The sequence below is a fragment of the Nannobrachium achirus genome (genome assembly GCF_963921795.1).
Source record: "Nannobrachium achirus genome assembly, chromosome: 23".
Lineage (NCBI taxonomy): Eukaryota > Metazoa > Chordata > Actinopteri > Myctophiformes > Myctophidae > Nannobrachium > Nannobrachium achirus.
Window position 1 is genome coordinate 3,181,245 of NC_137830.1, and position 23,930 is coordinate 3,205,174.

A 23,930-nucleotide genomic window follows, 5' to 3' on the forward strand; every position below is an offset into this window, starting at 1 on the left:
TACGTTTTTATCAGACGATTTTGTAACCCATTTTTCACCCAGTGCCAATAGAATATCCTAAGCTGTAATCCTGGGCTCTGCTCTCCCTCTGCGAACCTGGGCAGAGCCCTGAACTGAGCTCATGCTTCCTTCAGTGCATGAGGAGTGAGCAGGCCGCTTCTTATCACCTGAAATCTATTTTTCTTTATTTTTTTTATTTTTTATTTTTTTCAAAATAGTAAAAAATTGCAAAAGAGTTTAGGGCTTCGGGAAAGGTCCGGTTCAACTACAAAATGGCATCACTCCCATCTTCTGAAAAGCGTTACCCTGAATTATAGAGTTCAAAAATCTGCACGTAGGAAGAAAAAAGGTTTGGTGGTCGGAGAGCTGCTACTTAAAAACCTCTTGAACCCCATTGCAAAAGGTGTTGACCTCTGAACAGCTGTCGACAAATGTCAATAAATCAATAGAGACTAAATCAAACAACAATTTCATTGTTGATTATTGTTACAGTGGGCCTACAGCATAGTAATCAGCTGCCATTGTACTTTTCATCCATACATTACTCATATTACAGTATTATTACTACTTATTGTTACTAGTTTTTTTTTCACATTATACTTTGTGGGGCGGCATAGCTCAGGGGTAGAGAAACTGGTATTAGAGCACGAAGGGTATAAATCCCGAAGGGTTCCCAGTTCGAATCCGGGCTCCCCCTGAGTTAATGTCGAAGGGTCCTTGGGCAAGACTCTGAACCCCACATTGCTCCTGGTGAGTAGGTTGGTGCCTTGCATGGTTTCCTCTGCCACCGGTGTATGAATGTGTGCGTGAATGGGTGAATGTAATGCACAATCTATGTAAAGCGCTTTGGATTAAAAGCGCTATATAAATGCACCATTTACCATTTACTTTAACATTACTAATATTACAGCACTACTCCCACTAAAACATCTGTAGAGTTTACATAGTTTGGAATATATGCGTACACTTTTGCCTATCAATTGATGACACCTTGGTGAACAATTTCTCTATTCACTATATATGTTTTCAATGTGGTCTTGAGGCTCATTCACTATTCAGAAGGCAAACTTTCCATCGGCGGAGGTCCTTTTCAATCATCTTTTCCTAGGTAAGTGATCTCAGCAGGACAATTTGGTAAGAGAAATGTGATGTTTTACACTGCATTTGTGAAATTTCAGGGGTTAGGTGACATTTGGTGAGGCAAGAGTAACCACAATCATGGCAGTTTTGTGTCCACAACTGTTCCAATTTGGACATACATTTTAGGTGGATTTTTCCCCTGGACTCCCCTGGGGCTTAACAGGTTAACCCATTTAGGGCCTAGAATTATTGAATGCTTTAACCAGTGAAAAATAGCAGATATACAAGCTCACAGCGCGGCACCGAGTGCCGCGCTGCGAGCTTGTAGATCTGCTATTTTTGGAAAAAGTCGTGAAAATGTGTGCAAATCTTTGAATATATGTATTTTCAAAGCGAACGTTTGTAACTCAAATTTTGCTTCTGGGTGGTCCCCCTGGAACTAGATATTTTGAAATGGGGGTCCGTGGCCAAATAAATATCATTTTGGGGGTCCTTTACATGAAAAGGTTTGAGAACCACTGACATAGTAGTCTCTCAAGAACAGACTAACTGAGCTCCAGTTAAGTGAAAAGGACCTTTTCTTTGACGATGGCTGGCCAGATTGCTGACATAGAAACATAGTTTTTTTTCCAAAAATCTTAGAAGGATTCAAAAGACACTTATAGAATCGGGTCAAAATTCTAATGTTCACGATTTTTCAAAAATAGCAGATCTACAAGCTCGCAGCGCGGCACTCGGTGCCGCGCTGTGAGCTTGTATATCTGCTATTTTTTTATATTTAAAGCATAAAATATTGCGTCATAATGTGTTCAGGCCTTAATGGGCAGGTTAAGACAATCAAAATAGAGGCCATAATGATTTTTGTATTTCCCACAACAACTGTATGGTAGAAGGCTAGAAGCTATCAGATCATCTCTGTGTCAGATCAGCTGCTTCATGGGTGATGTTCTGTGAACAAAGCAGCCTTGTTGTTGTTGGGATAAAAGTCAGTGTTTGTGGTTTCTGTTAATCTTCAGTTGACCTTGTTAAAACGAACAAAGCATGGCTTGCTCTTAAACATGACAAACATGATTTATGTTAGAATCCAACCCCAAACTGCAGCTCCAAACCCAACAGACAGATTAGTCCAGGGTTTCCCAAACTTTTTTTGTCTCAGGGCACCCCATGAATATCTTTTTTAATCCGAGGCACCCCTACATTATAATTTTCACTCCCAGCACCTTATATTTATAGCATATCGTCGTTGTCGGGTGGAAACCTTGTATGTCCAAAACCGTTCGTTTTGTATTCATCATCTATAAAATGTACTAAACTAGTGAAAACAGCAGATCTACAAGCACACAGTGCTTGTAGATCTGCTGTTTTCACTAGCTTTGTGCGACAGAGGTTTCTGCCCGACAGTGACGATATTTTAGTGATTATTTTGCGAGGAAAACGTTGAGATAATAGCCATTTTGGTTAGAACTGACTGAAAATTATACTAAATATTTCTTCAAGTGTCCAAATAAATTCCAAATCTTATCAAATGATCTCGCGGCACCCCTGGACTGCCGTCGCGGCACCCCAGGGTGCCCCGTCACCCACTTTGAAAACCCCTGGATTAGACTAATTAGTTTGCCTGGGTGAAAAATGACAGTATTTTCACAAATTGTTATTATCTACAAGTTTGGAGCTTGTAGATCTGCTACTTATTACTCACTGCCACGACTTTCTGCGTTGGACGCCATGGTTTTCTTACCAGGGGGGTCCGACCGTACGTTAGGGCATTCACGAATAGTGATTTTTTGTATTCGAATTATTCAACCTCAAAGTATTTGAATAGTTGAATATTCGACAGGACTGGCCAAACTGTCAAATATTAAGTAAGCAAGAGGCGAACATTGTGAAAATAGAAGATCTACACATGCTCACAACGCCTCGCAACATAGATCTGCTATTTTCACAATATTTATCTGCGGAACCGAATCACATTAAATGTAATACCTACAATTCCAAGTGCTTGTCAGGGTGGGGGTCCCCAGTTTAAATATGTTTATTTTGGGGGTCACGGCCTAAAAAGGTTTGAGAACCATTGACAACTCATTCTTATGACTTCCTAATATCTAGCCAAGCTTTATAAATTATATATTTTTTAAAGAGAGAGGAGAAAAAAAGCGAATATTCGACTTCGGTGAACAACGTCGAATAGTGACTTTGATATTCGAATATTTGGTGAATGCCCTACGGTACGTCCATGTGCATATAAGGAGTGCCTTGATACATTATAATCGCCCTCTATAAAAAACATAACAATAAATAAAAACACAGAAGCAGTTTTCTTTAAAATACTTCATTACATGTTTTGTCATCAGTCCAGTCTGTTATCATCATCATCATCTTCATCATCAGAACAATACAAAGCTCTTGAACTCCTGTAGGAGTTCCTCAGGGCTCCATGCTCGTGTGTTTTCACTTTCCCACTGAGCATATTAGACGTCTAAACGCTAGGCTAAAGTTGCTCTAAAAGTGAACGTTGGTCTAAAGGTGAACTGGTCTAAACCAGTGTTTCTCAACCACTGTGCCTGGGGACCTTTGGTGTGCCCCTGAGAAGGGTCAAGTGTGCCCCTTGAAACTGCTTGAAAGCCAGTATTGTATTGTATCATTTTAAAAATGATTTAAAACTAGTGAAAACAGCCGATCTACAATGTGTGCTTGTAGATCGGCTGTTTTCACTACTGTTGTGCGACAGCCTTGTATGATGAAGCAGGGCTTTGCTTTGCGAAGAAACATACAAATTTGAAACTTGGAGATACAAGGTTTCTTCCCGACAGTGAGACATTTACACCTCCGTATTACGTTGGTGTGCCCATGGATTCTTGGGACATGCAGAAAAAAGGTTGAGAAACACTGTTTTAGACGTCTAAGCTTATATTGTCCAAAACATTCACTCTTAGACCAACTTTAGACAAACATCTAATAGACGTCTAAAGGCCTGTCCAAAGTGTCCATACTTTGACCCAAACCAAACTTTTGGGTCAAAAAGTCCGGTTCAATTACAAAATGACGTCACTCGTGACTTCTGGAAAACATTAGACCAGGGGCGTCAATTGGGTATGGCAGGGGTATGCAGCTGCCATACCCTGGGTCCAGAGGGGAAAATAAAAGTTACTTTTAAATATAAATCCATGAATGTCTCTTTGTCTATCTGTGCTGGTTATTATGTTGTTAAATTACAGTAAAATAACTACAAATGCTAAATTTAACAAAATGGTCACTTTAACAAGGTATAATTATATTCTCCACACTTTTATTCTCCCCATCTTGACAGAATGGTATATTCCCAGGTTCCGCAGGTCAGCTGCAATGCATTATTGTTAATTGTGGCACGTTTACTAACATGCCAAGTTTAGCTGCACTTGAACAACCGTTCCAGGCTGCCATATCCAGCCCAAGAAACTGTAGAAAATGTACTTCTTAAAATAAATGTATCATGCCTGTTGCTAAGGTATGGCAACATGGTGTCTTGCTCGCTTGCGAAGGCGTGCATGCAAGACACCAGTCATGTTGCCATACCTTAGCTTTTTCTGAACTGACGCCACTGCATTAGACCGAATTAGAGTTCGGAAATTTGCACGTCGGAAATCGCAACTCACCGAACATTTGGGAGGTACTATGGACAGGCCTTAAGGCTCAGTGGGTTTGTTTCTAGTTAGACACGTTTTCGTAGGAAAAACAGCCGCTCGCGACGCGTACGTCGTCGCTGGCGCTAGCCTTCCCGACGTCACAGACACAGCAGTTGGAGAGAGAATCCCCCCTCAGTGCAGATCTACAAATGACACAGTGGACCACAGACACATCAATATGATATAGCCATCGACACAGATCTAGCAGGATCTATGTGTGTGTTTGGGGGGAGCAGTAGCGCCCTCTTGTGGCAGGTGGTGGAGCTGGTGGTGTGCAGTGCTGTTGCAAGTTGGCCTGAGTGTTTAAGAGCACCACTGAAGTGTGTGTGTGTGTGTGTGTGTGTGTGTGTGTGTGTGTGTGTGTGTGTGTGTGTGTGTGTGTGTGTGTGTGTGTGTGTGTGTGTGTGTGTGTGTGTGTGTGTGTGTGCACGTGGCATATTGCTTCACAGTACAACTTCAACCGTATCTTCGTATAATTGCTCCTCAAACCAATTAAACCCATTAATGGGTCGACCGGAACGCATTATTACGCATTTTTACTTTAACGATTATTTTTATGCTTTCACTGTCGGAAAATAGCAGATATACAAGCTCACTCTGTGCCACGCTGCGAGCTTGTAGATCTGCTATGTTTTAAATAGTCGTGAAAATGTGTGCAAATCTTTGAATATGTGTATTTTTTAAGCGAACGTTTGTAACACAAATTTAGCTTCTGGGGGGGTCCCTGGAACTAAATATTTTGAGATGGTGGTCCGTGGCCAAATGCATGTCATTTTGGGGGTCCTTCACATGAAAAAGTTTTGAGCACCAATGACATAGAAACATCGGTTTTTCAAAAAACCTCAGAAGGATTTGAAATATTCAAAGACTTGCACACATTTTCACGAGTTTTCAAAAATAGCAAGATCTACGAGCTCGCATATCAAATGGCAGATCTGCAAGCTTGTATACGTGCTATTCTTCAATAGTTAACGCATTCATGGGGGGCACCACAGTAGGACATTAACAAAAAAGTCGACAAGTCGACTTCATTACACAAGTCGACTCCCACCAGAGAAAGTCGAAAGTCGAAAAAAACTTTCTATTGTGAAAATAGCAGATCTACATGCTCACGTGAGCATGTAGATCTGCTATTTCCACAATTTCTGCCTCTAATATTTGACAATTTGGCCAATGTTTAATTTGTCATTTTAGAGGAATTAAAAAGTCCTTAAATTGTCACTTTAGAAATGTGCAGATACCCTCTATACACTTTGTTTTGTTTACTGTTGAGAGAAAACAATGTTTCACATTAAGCTAATCATCTGGGGACCCCCAAAATAATTGGGGGGTCGTGTGTGATGTGATGACGTCATCAAACGATAAAATCGACTTCAACTCAACTTTTTACTGAGTCGAGTCGACTTGCAAAAATCACAAGTTGTTAATGCCCTGGTATATATAGTTAAAGCATTGATGGGGGGCCCACAGTGAATCCTTGTACCCAGGGCCCAGAATCTGGTGCCACACCCCTGATGATGGTTATATGGAGGAGCAGTTATATGAAGAGAACATTGAGAATAGCTGTTGAAAGTGAAGACCACGAGTTCATAAACATTAATGTGACTTTATATGGCTTCAGCTTGGCTACAAAGTATCGTAATTACACGTCTGAATCGCTCGGTCATAAAACAAACTTGTTGATCTCGGCACGTGATTTAAATGTAAGCGCCGACGAGATAATAATTATCATGGTCACATGATATAAAAAGAGTGATGACAGAAAATGTTGTGTGAGTTACTGTGTGTGTCTCTGTGCACGCGTGCGTGTGTGTGTTTAAGGTGATTTTAACGCTAGAACTAGGACTGGGCAATGTTATCCTCATATGACCTTTGCACTGTTGAATGTTATGTTGCTTCTGTTTGCTTTTGGCCATGTACTTTTTACATGGTGAGCTTGTAGAGTGGCTGTTTTGGAAGAAAAAAAATGTAATAAAAATAAAAACCCTAAAATTATATTATGATTACAATACAGTATCAGCATCACTGTAGGAAACCAAGGTGTTTGGTCAGACATATTTAATGTTTAGCTGAATAACATGGCTGACCGGTCCTGAGCGGATGGCCGAACTATAGCACCACACACGTTGTCAACAACAGAGTGGGGACTCCATAGATCTTATTCACACCGTGGCCATCTTCGATCACATGACTTCCTGGGATAGCAGCCTGCATTACAAACCATTGTGAACAATGGAGCGATGGTCCTGAGTTCTATTCAACCAATTTCTTTTGACCAAATCGACAAATGGGCAGATGACAACATCAACATCCCCAAAAGGATTAAATAGAAGGGTACGTCCACAATATTCATGGTAGTTAGGTTGCAACCTTATTGTGTACAAAGACTTGCTGTCTGTGCAGTGCTTGCTCTACTATCATATTAACTATTTGTTGTTAGATTGTTTCTGATTAATATGCAAAAATCACGATACAGTAATATTAACTATGATGGCAGAGCAAGCACTAGTCTGCACAGATACTGTAGCAAGTCTTTGTACAGAGTAACACTGCAACCTAACTACCATGAATATTGTGGATGTACCCTTCTATTTAATCATTTTGGGGATGTTGATGTTGTCATCTGCCCATTTGTCAATTTGGTCAAAAGAAATTGGTTGAACAGAACTCATATTTTGGGACCATCACTCCATTGTTCACAATGGTTTGTAATGCAGGCTGCTATCCCAGGAAGTCATGTGATCCAAGATGGCCGCGGTGTGAATATGTTCTATTCTGGGGTTCCTTCCTGGGGACCCCAACGTCACCACGGGTTGTTGGGGTTCATTTGGTTTTGGTTGTCCGTCCTCCACGTGTTGAAGTGGAACAGGTCTGTCCTCCAAGTCCACAACGTCTCCATGCTGGTCCCGCTGGTGAAAAGGTGGTGTATTTCAAAGTGTTTCACTAAGTGTGTGTGTGTGTGTGTGTGTGTGTGTGTGTGTGTGTGTGTGTGTGTGTGTGTGTGTGTGTGTGTGTGTGTGTGTGTGTGTGTGTGTGTGTGTGTGCGCGCGCGTGCGTGTCACTACTAGTACTAAAGTATAAGCCATCATTCAGTCTTTGGTCAGTGGGTAAAACATGTGTGTCTCTTTCTCTTCATAGATCAGGGGTCTTCAACGTTTTCAGGCCAAGGACCCCTTAGTAGAGAGAGAGATGAAGCAGGGACCCCCACAACCTGTTCATAGATTCCATATAGTTTCATCGTTTGACAGCACAATCATCAGTGTATTTTGGATTCATGTCAATTTGTGTTTTCAGATATTTAACAACTTGAACGTCAATACTTAATACACTTGACCTTTCACTCTGTACTTAGTCTGCTCTTTTCCCCCTCTACACCAAACCTTATTGCCGAAAATAGCCCATCTACAAGCTCACAACGCCTCGCAGCACGAGGCGTTGTGAGCTTGTAGATCTGCTATTTTTGGCTACAGTTCTCAGAATATGGACGCTAGGGTTCAAGTTGTTAATATAAAAACGATTGGAAGATTTTAAGGACCCCCTGTAGCAACTCTGAGGACCCCCTAGGGGTCCCGGACCCCCTGTTGAAGACCCCTGTCATAGAGGTTGTGTCTCTCTCTCTCTCTCTGTCTCCATACAGAGTGAGTGTCTCTCTGTCTATGTGACTCCATGAAAGTAGAGGTTGGCACAGTGAGTCTCTCTCTCTCTCTCTCCATAGAGGTTAAGTGTCTCTCTATCTCTCTCTCTCCATAGAGGTTAAGTGTCTCTCTATCTCTCTCTCTCCATAGAGGTTCAGTGTCTCTCTATCTCTACGTGACTCCGTGGAAGTAGAGGTTGGCACACAGACACAGCAGAACCACACAGACCAGCTGATAGTAGATCAACTTCCTGAACTTTGGCTCCAAGTCTCCCTGTCGATACCAGTAGATCTGAAGAGAGAGAGAGATTAGTATTATTGTAGCTTCGGCCGAGAAAGATCTGGAGATGGAGAAATGATTATTAGTGTGGTTATACTCTGTCGAGGTGTGTAGTGCAGGGGTTTTCAAAGTGGGTGACGGGGCACCCTGGGGTGCCGCGACGGCAGTCCAGGGGTGCCGTGAGATCATTTGATAATATTTGGAATTTATTTGGACTCTTGAAAAAATATTATCACTTGTCACTGTCGGGCAGAAACCTCGTGTCTCCTCATGTCTTTTGCCCTGCTTCATCATATAAGACTGTCGCAAAAAACAAGTGAAAACAGCCGATCTTGTAGATCGGCTGTTTTCAATAGTTTAGTACATTTTATAGATGATAAATACAAAACGAACGGTTTTGGACATACAAGGTTTCCACCCAAAAACGATGGTATGCTATAAATATAAGGGGCTGGGAGTGAAAATTATAATGATACCGATGCAAAGCTTAACATGTAAACATTTCCACCTGGCAAACTATAGTTTCTATAGTTTCAATGAACACATGCATTATTTACACATGCTGGCTTCTTGGTTTACCTGTGATCCTATAGATTACTGAGACGCTACGCTGTCTCTCTGCGTTCTATGATCCTATAGTTTACTGAGACGCTACGCTGTCTCTCTGCATTCTATGATCCTATAGTTTACTGAGATGCTACACTATCTCTCTGCATTCTATGATCCTATAGTTTACTGAGACGCTACGCTGTCTCTCTGCGTTCTATGATCCTATAGTTTACTGAGACGCTACGCTCTCTCTGCGTTCTATGATCCTATAGTTTACTGAGACACTAAGCTGTCTCTCTGCGTTCTATGATCCTATAGTTTACTGAGACGCTAAGCTGTCTCTCTGCGTTCTATGATCCTATAGTTTACTGAGACGCTACGCTGTCTCTGTGCGTTCTATGATCCTATAGTTTACTGAGATGCTACGCTATCTCTCTGCATTCTATGATCCTATAGTTTATTGAGACGCTACGCTGTCTCTCTGCGTTCTATGATCCTATAATTTACTGAGATGCTACGCTGTCTCTCTGCATTCTATGATCCTATAGTTTACTGAGATTTTGCTCTCTGCGTTCTATGATCCTATAGTTTACTGAGACACTAAGCTGTCTCTCTGCGTTCTATGATCCTATAGTTTACTGAGACGCTACGCTGTCTCTCTGCGTTCTATGATCCTATAGTTTACGGAGACGCTACACTGTCTCTCTGCGTTCTATGATCCTATAGTTTACTGAGACGCTATGCCGTCTCTCTGCGTTCTATGATCCTATAGTTTACTGAGACGCTACGCTCTCTCTGCGTTCTATGATCCTATAGTTTACTGAGACGCTACGCTGTCTCTCTGCGTTCTATGATCCTATAGTTTACTGAGACGCTACGCTGTCTCTGTGCATTCTATGATCCTATAGTTTACAGAGACGCTACGCTGTCTCTCTGCATTCTATGATCCTATATCCTGTCTGTGTGTGTGTGTGTGTGTGTGTGTGTGTGTGTGTGTGTGTGTGTGTGTGTGTGTGTGTGTGTGTGTGTGTGTGTGTGTGTGTGTGTGTGTTACCAGCACTAGCGTGGACCCCCCCGTCAGCAGGATACAGACGGTGAAGAACACGTTGAGCGGTAAGGGAGGGATGGACGGGAACACGAAGGAGCTGATCACCGTCACCTGCAGGGGTCGACAAAACCTTTATGATCCACCCATCCATCATTGAATACTTTCACCTTAACAGTTTCATTGTTTGACAGCCACCTTCATCAGCGTATTTTGTGTTTTCAGATATTTAACCACTTGAAGCGTCATTACCAAATAAACTAGACCTTTCACTCTGTACTTAGTCTGCTCTTTATCCCCTCTACACCAAAGCTCTTTGCCGAAAATAGCCGATCTACAAGCTCACAACGCGTCCAAAACACAGTTTTACATACTGTACAACTGAGGGGAAATCACGTCGACACATTCGGGGGGAACTTTAGAAGATATTTAAAGCATTTCCTGTGGTGTGGTTTCTTTCCTGCCCTGGGAACCCAGGGCAGAGCGTGACAGGTGTGTTGACATGATGTTTATGATGTCACTGGAACTGTTCAAACACACAGTTTTCACTGCTCTTTAGAATCCTCTGAGGTCCACAGTAGTCTTGATAGTCTGTTTTATTCACTCTCCACCAAATCTCTATGCCGAGAAATAGCAGACCTACAGGCTCACAGTAGATTTTCAATAGCTAAAGTATACAATACTTGGGTTAACCCATTTAGAACGGGTACACATTTTGTGTATCATTATTTTATGCTTTAACTATTGAAAAATAGCAGATATACAAGCTCACAGCGCGGCACCGAGTGCCGCGCTGCGAGCTCGTAGATCTGCTATTTTTGAAAAGTCGTCAACATTAGAATTTTGACCCGATTCTATAAGTGTCTTTTGAATCCTTCTAATTCTAGGCCTAAATGGGTTAAAGAGCAGAAGTGAAAACAAATCCAGTCCCTACTATCTTTCAATGTGAGAACAGCAGGGTTTATAAAGACACTGTGCTCTGTGCTGGAGCTTCACAGGTGCTGTATTCACAGCAGTGTTGTTTTTGACAGAAACTTTTGATTTAGTTTTAGTCATAGTCTTTTGAATAAAATGTAATTTAGTTTTAGTCATAATTTAGTCACCTGAAAAGTTTTAGTTTTAGTCTAATTTTAGTAGACTAAATATCATTTTTGGCAGGCCTTGAAGGCATCATAATGACTGATTTTACACTTGGTTGTGTGCTGAAAATAGCCGATCTACAAGCTTGTAGATCGGCTATTTTCAGAGCGCAACCAAACATAAAATTACTCTCTTCTCCACTAGTCCCTCCCCAATGTTTTAGTCTAGTTTTTATTTTGTTGACAAAATTGTCAATATGTTTAGTCTTAGTTTTAGTCATCACAGCTCAGTTTTTATTTTGTTTCCATTTAGTTTTCGTCAGTGAAAAAAAAATTTCGTCATAGTTTTAGTCGACTAAATCAACACTGATTCACGGTGCGTTCAAACCTGAATCCATCTCTTTTTTTCTAGATTTACTCGTGCAAAAAAGGAGGCTACAGCTCCTGGGCGGTGCTGTTATTGTTTTGACCATAGATATAAAAGCTAGACACCTCATTAACCGCTGCAGTTCATTGGAGCGACTGGTAAAAAAGGATTGTCGCTCGTCTTTGCGTTCACTCTGTATGCATAATGGCACCGCTGGGACTGTCCCGGTCTCAACACAGCGTTTCAGACGTTTAGTTAAACTCACCAGAACGACCAGAGAGGTGAACCCTCCCACCACCAGGTTGATGATCCGGTCCTGATGAGAGAGAGAGAGAGAGAGAGAGAGAGAGAGAGAGAGAGAGAGAGAGAGAGAGAGAGAGAGAGAGAGAGAGAGAGATTGAGAGAGGGGGAGGAAGACAATAGGCGTTAAACAAATACAAACATGGAACGATTATGTTTCTGGCCCTATCGTCTAGACCAGTCATGGGCATTGTGTGTACCGGTACATATGGACGCAATGCGTACATCAGCACATGTGTGTGATCATTGGATGTTGTCTCAATAACAAGCAGGGTTAGGCAAGGGTTAAAGATGTTTGTAACATCCAACCAACATGTCTCCTTTCACCCCATAAAGACGATCCGTTCTTTGGTTATGGTCCGTTGAAAAAAAAAAGAAAAAAAAAAAGCATCTTTGGATGATAATTCTGAGATGAATTCACTTTTCTGAATTCTCTACCAATGGTCTGAATGGAAAGCCGGATGCAAGCCATGTATGCTTACTAGATTATTTGTATTTATTTTAGGGTAAATGTACGCAATGGTAAAAAGTAAGAAGTATCATGAAATATATAAAAGCTGCTACGGTAACACAACAAAGAGAATAATTTATGGATTTGACGATCGATCTGGAATATCGGTATCGGCAGATACCGATTCCGGTTGATCGGTATCGGCCCCAAAATTCCATTTATAATGAGTGAGTTTGGGATAAAGCGGAAGCGAAGCCTCCTCCTCGCCTCCGTTTGGTTTTGATCAAAAGGCAAAGAGGTTTAGGTTGGAACGTATATGTCATCGTGTACAAGGGCATTCACGAATAGTGGTTTTTAGTATTCAAATTATTCAAACTCAAAGTATTCGAATAGTCGAATATTCGACAGGACTGGCCAAACTGTCAAATATTACGTAAGCAAGAGGCGAACTTGCTTAAGTGAAAATAGCCGATCTACATGCTCACAACGCCTCGCGTTGCGAGGCGTTGTGAGCATGTAGATCTGCTATTTTCACAACATTTATCTGCGGAAACGAGTCACATTAAATGTAATACCTACAGTTCCAAGTGCTTGTCAGGGTGGGGGTCCCCAGTTCAAATATGTTTATTTTGGGGGTCACGGCCTAAAAAGGTTTGAGAACCCCTGGTATAGAGCATTAACAAAATTCATCCACCAGGGGCATTGACAACTCATTATTATGACTTCCTATCTAGCCAAGCTTTATAAACTATATCTTTTTTAAAGAAGAAAAAAAAATAAAAAGCAAATATTCGACTTCGGTGAACAACGTCGAATAGTGACTTTGATATTTGAATATTCGACTATTTGGTGAATGCCCTGACATGTACCAACCCTTGCTGAGGTCTCTCCAAACAGAGGTCTGTTGTCCAGACCGCTGGTCCCATACGTCCTGGTGGTGAAGTCATCCATGACTGACAGACAGACTGACACGCTGTCCTCTCAGCGGCTCCCCCTCGTGGCCAGGCGGAGTAAGTGCAGCGTCATGCTAGCTGCGCGTCGTCCACATCCTCCCCTAGATCTCACAGACCTCCCAGGACCTCCCTAGATCTCACAGACCGCAGCACAGACACAGCTCTGTCTCACAGTGGACCGGCTCACGCTGCAGGGGGCATGCTGGACCACTAGGGGGCACCGACGCTGCTGCTGCTACTGGTTGGTTGGCTCGCCTGCAGAGGACAGAGAGAGGAAACACACGCGTCATTTATTCCATAAATACTAAAATAGTGGTGTCAGACATTAAGGATGCTCCGATATATTGGCCGATGTTTGACGCTATCGTTCAATTATCGGTTTCGGCAAATAAAGCTGACATTAACCGATGGCAGTAGACCAGGGGTTTTCAAAGTGGGTGACGGGGCACCCTGGGGTGCCCCGACGGCAGTCCAGGGGTGCCATGAGATAATTTGATAATATTTGAAATTTATTTGGACACTTAAAAAAAATATTTAGTATAATTTTTAACTTGAAGTACAAAGTTATTTTCAGTCAGTTCCAATCAAAATGGCTATTATCTCAACGTTTTTCTCGCAAAGTTTTCACTAGTTTAGTACATTTTATAGATGATAAATACAAAACGAACGGTTTTGGACATACAAGGTTTCCACCCGACAACGACGATATGCTATAAATACAAGGTGCTGGGAGTGAAAATTATAATGTAGGGGTATCTCGGATTAAAAATATATTCATGGGATGCCCTGAGACAAAAAAGTTTGGGAACCCCTGCAGTAGACGATATGTATCTGTTGTTGATTAGCATACATTTTGTGCTGGTTATGTTGGTGTATTGGTTAACTGCAGTCTACCAAGAGAGTTGATTCTGAACAGCTATTTCTTATAATGATTTATTTGTCTCCCTGGCCCGAAAGGGGAAATGATAGCACCAAAAACTAAAGAAACAAATATCGGTATCTTCAGGGTTGGGCAACTTTGATGATGGTGAGGGCCACTATATTTCCACCTTCACTCCATAGGGCCACTATATTTCCACCTTCACTCCATAGGGCCACTATATTTCCACCTTCACTCCATAGGGCCACTATATTTCCACCTTCACTCCATAGGGCCACTATATTTCCACCTTCACTCCATAGGGCCACTATATTTCCACCTTCACTCCATAGGGCCACTATATTTCCACCTTCACTCCAGAGGGCCACTATATTTCCACCTTCACTCCATAGGGCCACTATATTTCCACCTTCACTCCAGAGGACCACTATATTTCCACCTTCACTCCATAGGGCCACTATATTTCCACCTTCACTCCAGAGGACCACTATATTTCCACCTTCACTCCATAGGGCCACTATATTTCCACCTTCACTCCATAGGGCCACTATATTTCCACCTTCACTCCATAGGGCCACTATATTTCCACCTTCACTCCATAGGGCCACTATATTTCCACCTTCACTCCATAGGGCCACTATATTTCCACCTTCACTCCAGAGGGCCACTATATTTCCACCTTCACTCCATAGGGCCACTATATTTCCACCTTCACTCCATAGGGCCACTATATTTCCACCTTCACTCCATAGGGCCACTATATTTCCACCTTCACTCCATAGGGCCACTATATTTCCACCTTCACTCCAGAGGGCCACTATATTTCCACCTTCACTCCATAGGGCCACTATATTTCCACCTTAGAATAGAATAGAGTTTTATTTGTCATTATTACACAGAACAAGTCAGTGAATAACGAAATTTGAGCCCAATCCCACAAGGTGCATACACAGTGCAAAAATAATAATAATAGAATAAAAGATAAGTTAAAAATCACGTAGTGATCATAATAATAACCAACAATTAGCACAGTTTCACAGTCTCTTGGTCAGCCCGGCTGACACGGTTCCTTACAGTCACAGTTCTTGTATTGCACAGTTTTTTTTTCACAGCCAATGTCCACAGTCCAGCGTAGGGTTTCCGTATATATTGCACTCAGACCCAGGTGCACATCCAAGGTGGCAGCTGATCTACAAGCTCACCTTCACTCCATAGGGCCACTATATTTCCACCTTCACTCCATAGGGCCACTATATTTCCACCTTCACTCCATAGGGCCACTATATTTCCACCTTCACTCCAGAGGACCACTATATTTCCACCTTCACTCCAGAGGACCACTATATTTCCACCTTCACTCCAGAGGACCACTATATTTCTACCTTCACTCCATAGGGCCACTATATTTCCACCTTCACTCCATAGGGCCACTATATTTCCACCTTCACTCCATAGGGCCACTATATTTCCACCTTCACTCCAGAGGACTACTATATTTCCACCTTCACTCCATAGGGCCACTATATTTCCACCTTCACTCCATAGGGCCACTATATTTCCACCTTCACTCCAGAGGGCCACTATATTTCCACCTTCACTCCAGAGGGCCACATTGCATATTGCTACGTCCTACTTTGTCATATCTCATACAAAAGAAGCAAAAAAAGATCGGCTATTTTTGCCTCTTTTGAATTGGAATCCTGAATTATTTTTTGTTATTTTTTAATTGGAAATGTAACATTTTTATAAATACATAAAACACATGTACATAAAAATACATTTTAATACTATACTAGTCATTAAGCTACTAATATAGACTGACTGAATGAAAGCAGGTCATGTTTGAAATTGTAACAGCTGAAATCAATAATATATCAGTATTTCTGGTATTAACCTGAGGGCCGCATTAAGTGAAGGTGGGGGCCGCATGATGGCCCCGGGCCGCCAGTTGCCCATGTATCTTCTATCGGCTAAATAGTTTTTTTAAACACTGGTATCGGCATCGGCCAACAGAACATCGGTACTAGGGATGGGAGGATAATCACTATTATCGTGATAAAAAAAACACTCACAATAACCCGGATATGACATTTTCATATCGTCCCATCCCTAATCGGTGCCTCCCTATTAAAAAATAATCGGTTCGGCAATGCATCGCGATTCAGCCGTGCAAGATTCTGCACATGGATGCAGCAACGTGACATCATCGATTACAGCCGGTAAGCCTCCCGTTTACATATTTCTATTTGATTAAATGTCAAGACATTTGTGTCAAGGAGACGGTGGCGCTGGGAGTGTGTTCTCTCCTCCGTGAAAAGAAAAACTAACAAAAAGAACAGCTGGAATGTCAAGGCCAGCTACAGTTCACTTCCTCCTGTTGGAACCCTGTCCAACCTGCTCCACAGAGCAAACCAGGACACACACACACACACACACACACACACACGCATGCACGCACGCACGCACGCACGCACGCACGCACGCACGCACGCACGCACGCACGCAGACGCACGCACGCACGCACGCAGACGCACGCACGCACGCACGCAGACGCACGCACGCACGCACGCAGACGCACGCACGCACACACGCACACACGCACACACGCACTAGGGCATTAACGACTTGTAATTTGTGCAAGTCGACTCGACTGAGTAAAAAGTTGCGTTGAAGTCGACTTTATCGCTTGATTTTGGGGGGTCCCCAGATGATTAACTTAATGTGAAACATTGTTTTCTCTCTCAACTGTAAACAAACCAACATAAAGTTTAAGTGTATAGAGGGTATCTGTACATTTCTAAAGTGACAATTTAAGGACTTTTTAACACCTCTAAAATGACAAATTAAACATTGTCCAAATTGTCAAATATATAGAGGCAGAAATTGTGAAAATAGCAGATCTAAATGCTCACAACTTGTGAGCATGTAGATCTGCTATTTTCACAATAGAAACACGTTATACCAAATGTAATGTAGCACTGTAATATTGGATCATTCCGTTCTTGACAATAAGCAATCCTACTGTTTGAATGCTGTACAGACGCACACATGGAGAAAAAATAATGATAGAAAAGAAATACAAAGGATATATTTATTTTTTCAACTTCGACTTTCTCTGGTGGGAGTCGACTTGTGTAATGAAGTCGACTTGTCGACTTTTTCGTTAATGCCCTAACACACACGCACGCACGCACGCACGCACGCACGCACGCACGCACGCACGCACGCACACGTACACACACGTGCAGTCGTGCACACACACACACACACACACACACACACACACGCACGCACACAGAGGTGGAAAAAGTACTCATATGTTTTACTTCAAAACTGAATGGTTGTTTTAATGATCAATCTTAACGATCAATTTAATCAGAGATGGTGGTCAGCCACAAACTCACCGTCACAACAACTGGACAATAATAAAAAAGATACCAGATGTCCAGTTCTGTTCAGAATGTGTCATCTCACATCTTTTCCACAAAATATTAGAAAAGGCTCAACATGGGCTGGATAAAAAGCCTGGACCAATAAGCAGGATGGATAAGATGCTCGTTATCAATAAAAATTAACCAGCTCCATCCATAATTGCGACACATTGTGTGCTTGTAGATCTGCTATTTTCAAATGGCCAAAAAGTAAATATATGGCTGAAGTGGTTAATGTATGTTTAGTAATTATAATCTAAATCTACAAAGAAGTAACTAAAGTTTTTTTAAATAAATGTATTTGAGTAAAAAGTACAGTGTCTGGATCTGAGATTCAAGTGGAGTAGAAGTACAAGTATTGGAAATACTCCAGTAAAGGACAAATACCTCAAAATGGTACCTAAATACAGTAATTAAAGGAGTAGTTCACCCCCAAAAAATGACGTTTTGTCACATTCCTAAGATAATAATTTGTTAACAATACATTTACCCCCATTGATTCCGGATGCAAATGTATTTGGGTCCCCATCCAGAATCAATGGGGGTAAATTTACAATAATCTTTTTTATTTTTTTTGGTCTTAGGAATGCGACAAATACAAAATATTATTATTGAACTCAAGTCTCCATGGTGTGAGTAATCAATAGACAAAAAAGTAATTTGGGAGTGAACTACTCCTTTAAGTAAATGTACTTAGTTTACCTTACACGCACGCACGCAAGCGCACACACGCGCACGCACACGCACACGCGCACACACACACACACACACACACACACACACACACACACACACACACACACACACACACACACACACACACACACAGTGTAAAACAAGCGTCTCATTATGAGCGCTCCATAAGCGCAGCCTGCAGCTGAAATCCTGCAGTTCCTTGTGACCCACTAGGCTGCTTACAGAGAAACACCCCCAGACTGAGAAGATCACAATAAAATACTAAGATCTGTTTCACGTGAAAGAAAAGAACCCCAGCAACCCTCCCCTGAATACCAGAACCACATGTGACCAGAGATGAAGACCATTACCAGACACACTCCATAACACAGGGGTCTTCAACAGGGGGCCCGGGACCCCTAGGGCAGGGGTTTTCAAAGTGGGAGACGGGGCACCCTGGGGTGCCGTGACGTCAGTCTAGGGGTGCCGCGAGATAATTTGATAATAGTTGGAATTTATTTGGACACTTAAAAATCTTTTTATTTAGTATCATTGTAAACTTGAAATACATTATTTTCAGTCAGTTCTAACCAAAATGGCTGTTATCTCAACGTTTTCCTCGCAACATAATCACTAAAATATGCTATAAATATAAGGTGCTGGGAGTGAACATTATGAATATAATGTAGGGGTGCCTCGGATGAAAAAGATATTTCTAGTTGTGCCTTGAGCCAAAAATGTTTGGAACCTCTGCCCTAGGGGGTCCTCAGAGTTACTACAGGGGGTCCTCCAAATCTGTGTGATAGAAAATGCTTTTTTCTTCTTTCATATATGCATGCACTTGAACCCTAATGTCCTCATATTCTGAGAACTTTAGCCAAAAATAGCAGAACTACAAGCTCACAACGCCTCGCGCTTCCGGCAAAGAGGTTTGGTTTATAGGAGGGAAAGAGCAGACTAAGTACAGAGCGAAAGGTCAAGTTTATTAAGTATTGACGGTTCAAGTGGTTAAATATCTGGAAACACAAATTGACATGAATCCAAAATACACTGATGATTGTGCTGTCAAACAATGAAACTATATGGAATCTATGAACAGGTTGTGGGGGTCCCTGCTTCATCTCTCTCTCAACTAAGGGGTCCCTGCTTCATCTCTCTCTCAACTAAGGGGTCCCTGCTTCATCTCTCTCTCAACTAAGGGGTCCTTTGCCTGAAAACGTTGAAGACCCCTCACCCCTGCCATAACACATTTGCGAGTGTACAAATGGAACCACAGTTTTTTGGTACACTCTCAGAGTTACAGACTTGTATGGGTCCATTCAGAAAGATCCCACCTAAACCCATAGCACTACTGTAACACTCCCCTTCCCTCGATGACCACACATGAAGCTAGATAGCATTTTTAGGTTTTAGAAAAGCTTTTTTACTGATTAGGAGTGTGGTCTACCTATGTTATTGTTTTTCTAGATTGATATTCCTATGCATTTGTTTTATTGCTGTTAATGTACTGACATATTATCTTGCTTGTTATAGTGATGTATTACCTGTTTTATTTTTTATTGTATCTTTTTTTATGAAACAAACACTTTGCAGATAGAAAGAGGATAATTCAAGCTTTCAGTAGAGCTGCAATGTTGGTGAGTTAACATAATTTAATGCAATCAGAAGCACTGTTCTGTTTGGATGTATGGGCTGTCAATGGTTGCTGTTGCAACTCTAGATTCAACATATCTTCTTTTAAAGGTGATACACCATGAAATTTCACTTTTCCTATTTTAAAACCTTTTTTTGGGGTCCCACTAGCACCTTCTATCCTCACAAAGTCCCATTTCTGACCATTGTGTCTTTCTCTGGTTTTGGGAAGGCGGAAGTTAAAAGCATCCCACGGGTTCTCAAAACAGGCTGTCCAGATTTGCTGCCGTCGCTGACGTCAGCGACGGACGTTTTTGAAGGATTGTTTTTTTTTTTTTTTTTTTTTCAAAATATATATATATATTTTTTCATTTTTTTTTTTCCAAAAAATGTTTTTTGGGGGGGTGGCGCAGTTCAGGCCAAAGGTGGTACTGCAGCTGAAAATGCTCTGAGAGCCATTCAAAAATGAGAGAGGCTCTATTCAGGAGTGGTAATTTAGCCTCAAACCTTTTGAAAAACGTTTTTGGGACATAAACAATATGACATAAATACTTTTTAAATGCATGGTGTATCACCTTTAAAGTTGCAAGTTGCAGCTACATGACGACACGTGACATTTATCACTCAGCACATCTCTCTCCAGCCAGTCCTCCTGACACAGTAAAGTGACACAGACCATAATAATGCTGACACAATAAGAGACAAAACGCAGCCTGAAGGCAGGCAGAAGTGGAAGCGATGACGCAAGCAGACAGCCAGGAATGATGGGCATGTTAGAGAGAGCCGTCACTGTCACACTACTGACCGTCACGTTGTGACAAGTAGGCTTAGAGATGCTCCGATTGTGATTTTTGGGGACGATACTGATCACCAATCAACTGGAATCAGTATCTGTCGATACCGATATTCCCGATCACAGAATCAAATCCATAAATTCGCAGCAGCATTTATATATTTAATGATTCTTCTTACCAAACATTGACATTGTATATTAAGTATAAACATTAGCAGATTGCAGGCTGAGGTCCTTTAGTGTCCAATTCAACTTGTAGAAGTTGAAGCTGAGGTTACATTCAGTCCCACAGATAAATGTTGTGAAAATAGCTGATCTACAGTAGCTTGTAGATCGGCACAGCCGATACCGATCAAAGTCGATAAAGGCATTATCAGCCAATCGCAATCACTCACCGATCAATCGGCACATCTCTAGATGGGACGATATGAAATTGTCATGCAAGGATGGATTAATCATGTGACCAAATAAATTGCGATTTACGATATCATGGCGATAATCAAAATATCCCCGACATCCTGACAACTGTCACTGTCAATCTACTAGCTGTCACTTTATGACAATGACACAAATGGTCAATTTGGTTTCATTTTACATTCTCAAGAATTAGAATATTGCTAAAACATCTGAATTACTTAATTTACCAGAAGTCTACACAATTATAGAATGTAGAATACTTGTTATTCTGATCAAGGTTTGCCTGTTATCTCTGCTATGACACCAACATCAATACAGCATGGAATTGTGGTCAAAATCTGATCCAACAACAACAAAACATTCTAGGTTTTGGGTCTGAGAGGCTAAATGTAATCAAGCTGGCTCAATGACCAATAAATAATGGACCCTTGCCTTGATGTAAGAAAAGAGGGGAAACCCACTGTTTTTATGACAATAACAACTATCAGTGTCTGTCACCCAAGTGACAGATCATCAATACTTAGGTTAAAGCTATTAATAATGGGAATGTAGTTCACTATAGTGACTAACCAATGAAACACCATTCATTTATGATTCTTGATAAACACCTGCTTAATATCGTAAAGCACAAAAAAATAAAAAACATTTGTTTACAAATAAATAAATAAAAACACAAAATACTTAAGAGTACAGCTACAACTTTTAAATAAAAATCAGAGAGCAGACTGAACGCATAGACAACAACAGACATAGTTTGCTGTGTTATAAATAATACATTTTATACCAATAAATAACAATAATAAAGGCTAATAGCATTAACGTTACAGGCTACAGTGTAGCAGGTAGACATGCTAACGATGCTAAAGCTAAAGCAGTAATATTGGTCATTAAAGCCACTAATTGACGTTCTAAACGCGTTTGACACTGATGACAGTTAACACACAGTTGATGTTCAACTCACCACAGAGGCTCTTGATGCTGCTAATTAACAGCCAGTCTTAATTAAAGGACTTTTAATGAGATCACTGTCTCTCTGAGACACCAACTTCTATAGGGACACCAGCTCAACTGTAACGTTAAAGGGAACGGATCGCTGTTACACCCACACCGTTGACCCATCCAACCATGTTTCCTGCGTTTAATAACAGGTTATTTTTTTATGTATTTTAGTAGTTTGGTAATGTTATTTTGGTTGTTGACATCATATATAAATGTCTTTTTAAAATATTAATAAATTGCAATACAACTTTCCATTGTATTGCCTTAGTTAATTGTCTCCATTTGTCTATGCGCATTACGTCATTTTGCCATCATTTAAAACAATTAGTTAAATGCCCAGTTTGCTATAAATTTAAAACATGTTGATGGAATTTCATGTAAAAATGGATCCTGTATAAAAGAAGCTCCACAAAACCCCATACGCTTCTGGAAGTTGACACTTTTCAACAGGGCGCCGATTCTGGTGTAACAGCAAAGCGACGGCGTCAAAAAACATTAAAGGAGAGGTCCCGATTCAGAGTTGAGCCGACAGACAGACCGCTGTAATCACTACAGTCACCACACTATATGAAGATAAACATTAATTACGACAATGTATTAAAAATATCACATTTTTCAATACATAAAAAATATTATTTATATATATTATTATTCAAATGGGATCCCAGATTGGCCATATTAGTACAGTTGTTACCACACTACAACTATAAAATATCAACTATAAATATATCATTTATGTTATGATCTCAAGAGTATAGGCTATAATTATTGTTAAACATCAGCATTACTTCATTTCCAAGAGTCTTTTCGTTAGACTCTAAGTAGAGAATGCAGAAACATTGTTATTTTGATTAACTTGTTATCTGTCCTATAATATGGTACCACTACCAACCTATCCAAACTTGTTACATTAGCCAAGTAACCTTACCACCCTTGCATGAGCTTTCTTTTGTAAATACTTTTTATTTTTTACTTTTTTTTCCCTGCACAGTTGTCTGTGTAATATGAGTAAAAAAAAAAGGACCCAAAATTTTTTTTTTTTAAAAGCCATGGCTCTTGGGTTTATCCTTTTATCTGACCTTTAGTGAACTGTGCTGTCATGAAACTCTACCTTTTCTCATGCAAACTTCTTATAAAGTCTTCAATCAATCAACCAATCAAACAAACAAACAAACAAAACTATTCTAGGTTTTGGTTCTGAGAGTCTAAATGTTATCAAATGGTGGTTCTGTGGCTCAAATGCTGAATAAATAATGGACCTTGATGTGAAAAAGGTTGAAAACCACTGATAATACAACAGAATCACTCACCTCCTCACGGCTGGGTGACAGTGCTCTGGAGCATGGAAGATTCATCTAATAATCAGTCCACCATACTTCCACTAGCAGAAAGCCGCGGCCATTTGCATAACAGCCTTTTAATTATAGGACTTGATAAGCATGAATATCACATTATCAGGGGCTGTGTGATGTATATCGGCTGTTTCAGGGGTGGAAATACAGCATGTATTTCTAGAGGGCCAATGGCCCTGATGATAAAGTATAAGGGCCACACATTGAATTATGTTAAAACTGCATGCATTTTGGTAGACATATGGCTACCATTATGACTATTTTACAATTAGGTCTATTAGCCTACAGTTCAAAGTCTCCCCTTAACTTTGACAGTGTACAAATGGAACCAAATGAACCCTGATGGGTTCA

General features: G+C 41.0%; 2 protein-coding genes across 2 annotated transcripts in view; one reads left to right on the forward strand and one right to left on the reverse strand.

Moving 5' to 3' along the window:
- The window catches only part of LOC308309076 (uncharacterized protein), a 244,490-nt gene that overhangs the window by 147,576 nt on the left and 72,984 nt on the right, over nt 1–23,930 (forward strand). The gene's annotated exons all lie outside the window — the stretch shown is intronic.
- On the reverse strand, nt 8,216–22,291 carry tmem243b (transmembrane protein 243, mitochondrial b). The gene is made up of 5 exons (XM_080754083.1): nt 22,190–22,291; nt 13,321–13,655; nt 11,962–12,012; nt 10,260–10,364; nt 8,216–8,668 (listed from the first exon to the last, which is right to left on the reverse strand). Exons 2-5 carry the CDS (start codon nt 13,396–13,398, stop codon nt 8,549–8,551), a joined length of 354 nt encoding a protein of 117 aa, XP_080610209.1. The 5' UTR covers nt 13,399–13,655; nt 22,190–22,291; the 3' UTR covers nt 8,216–8,548.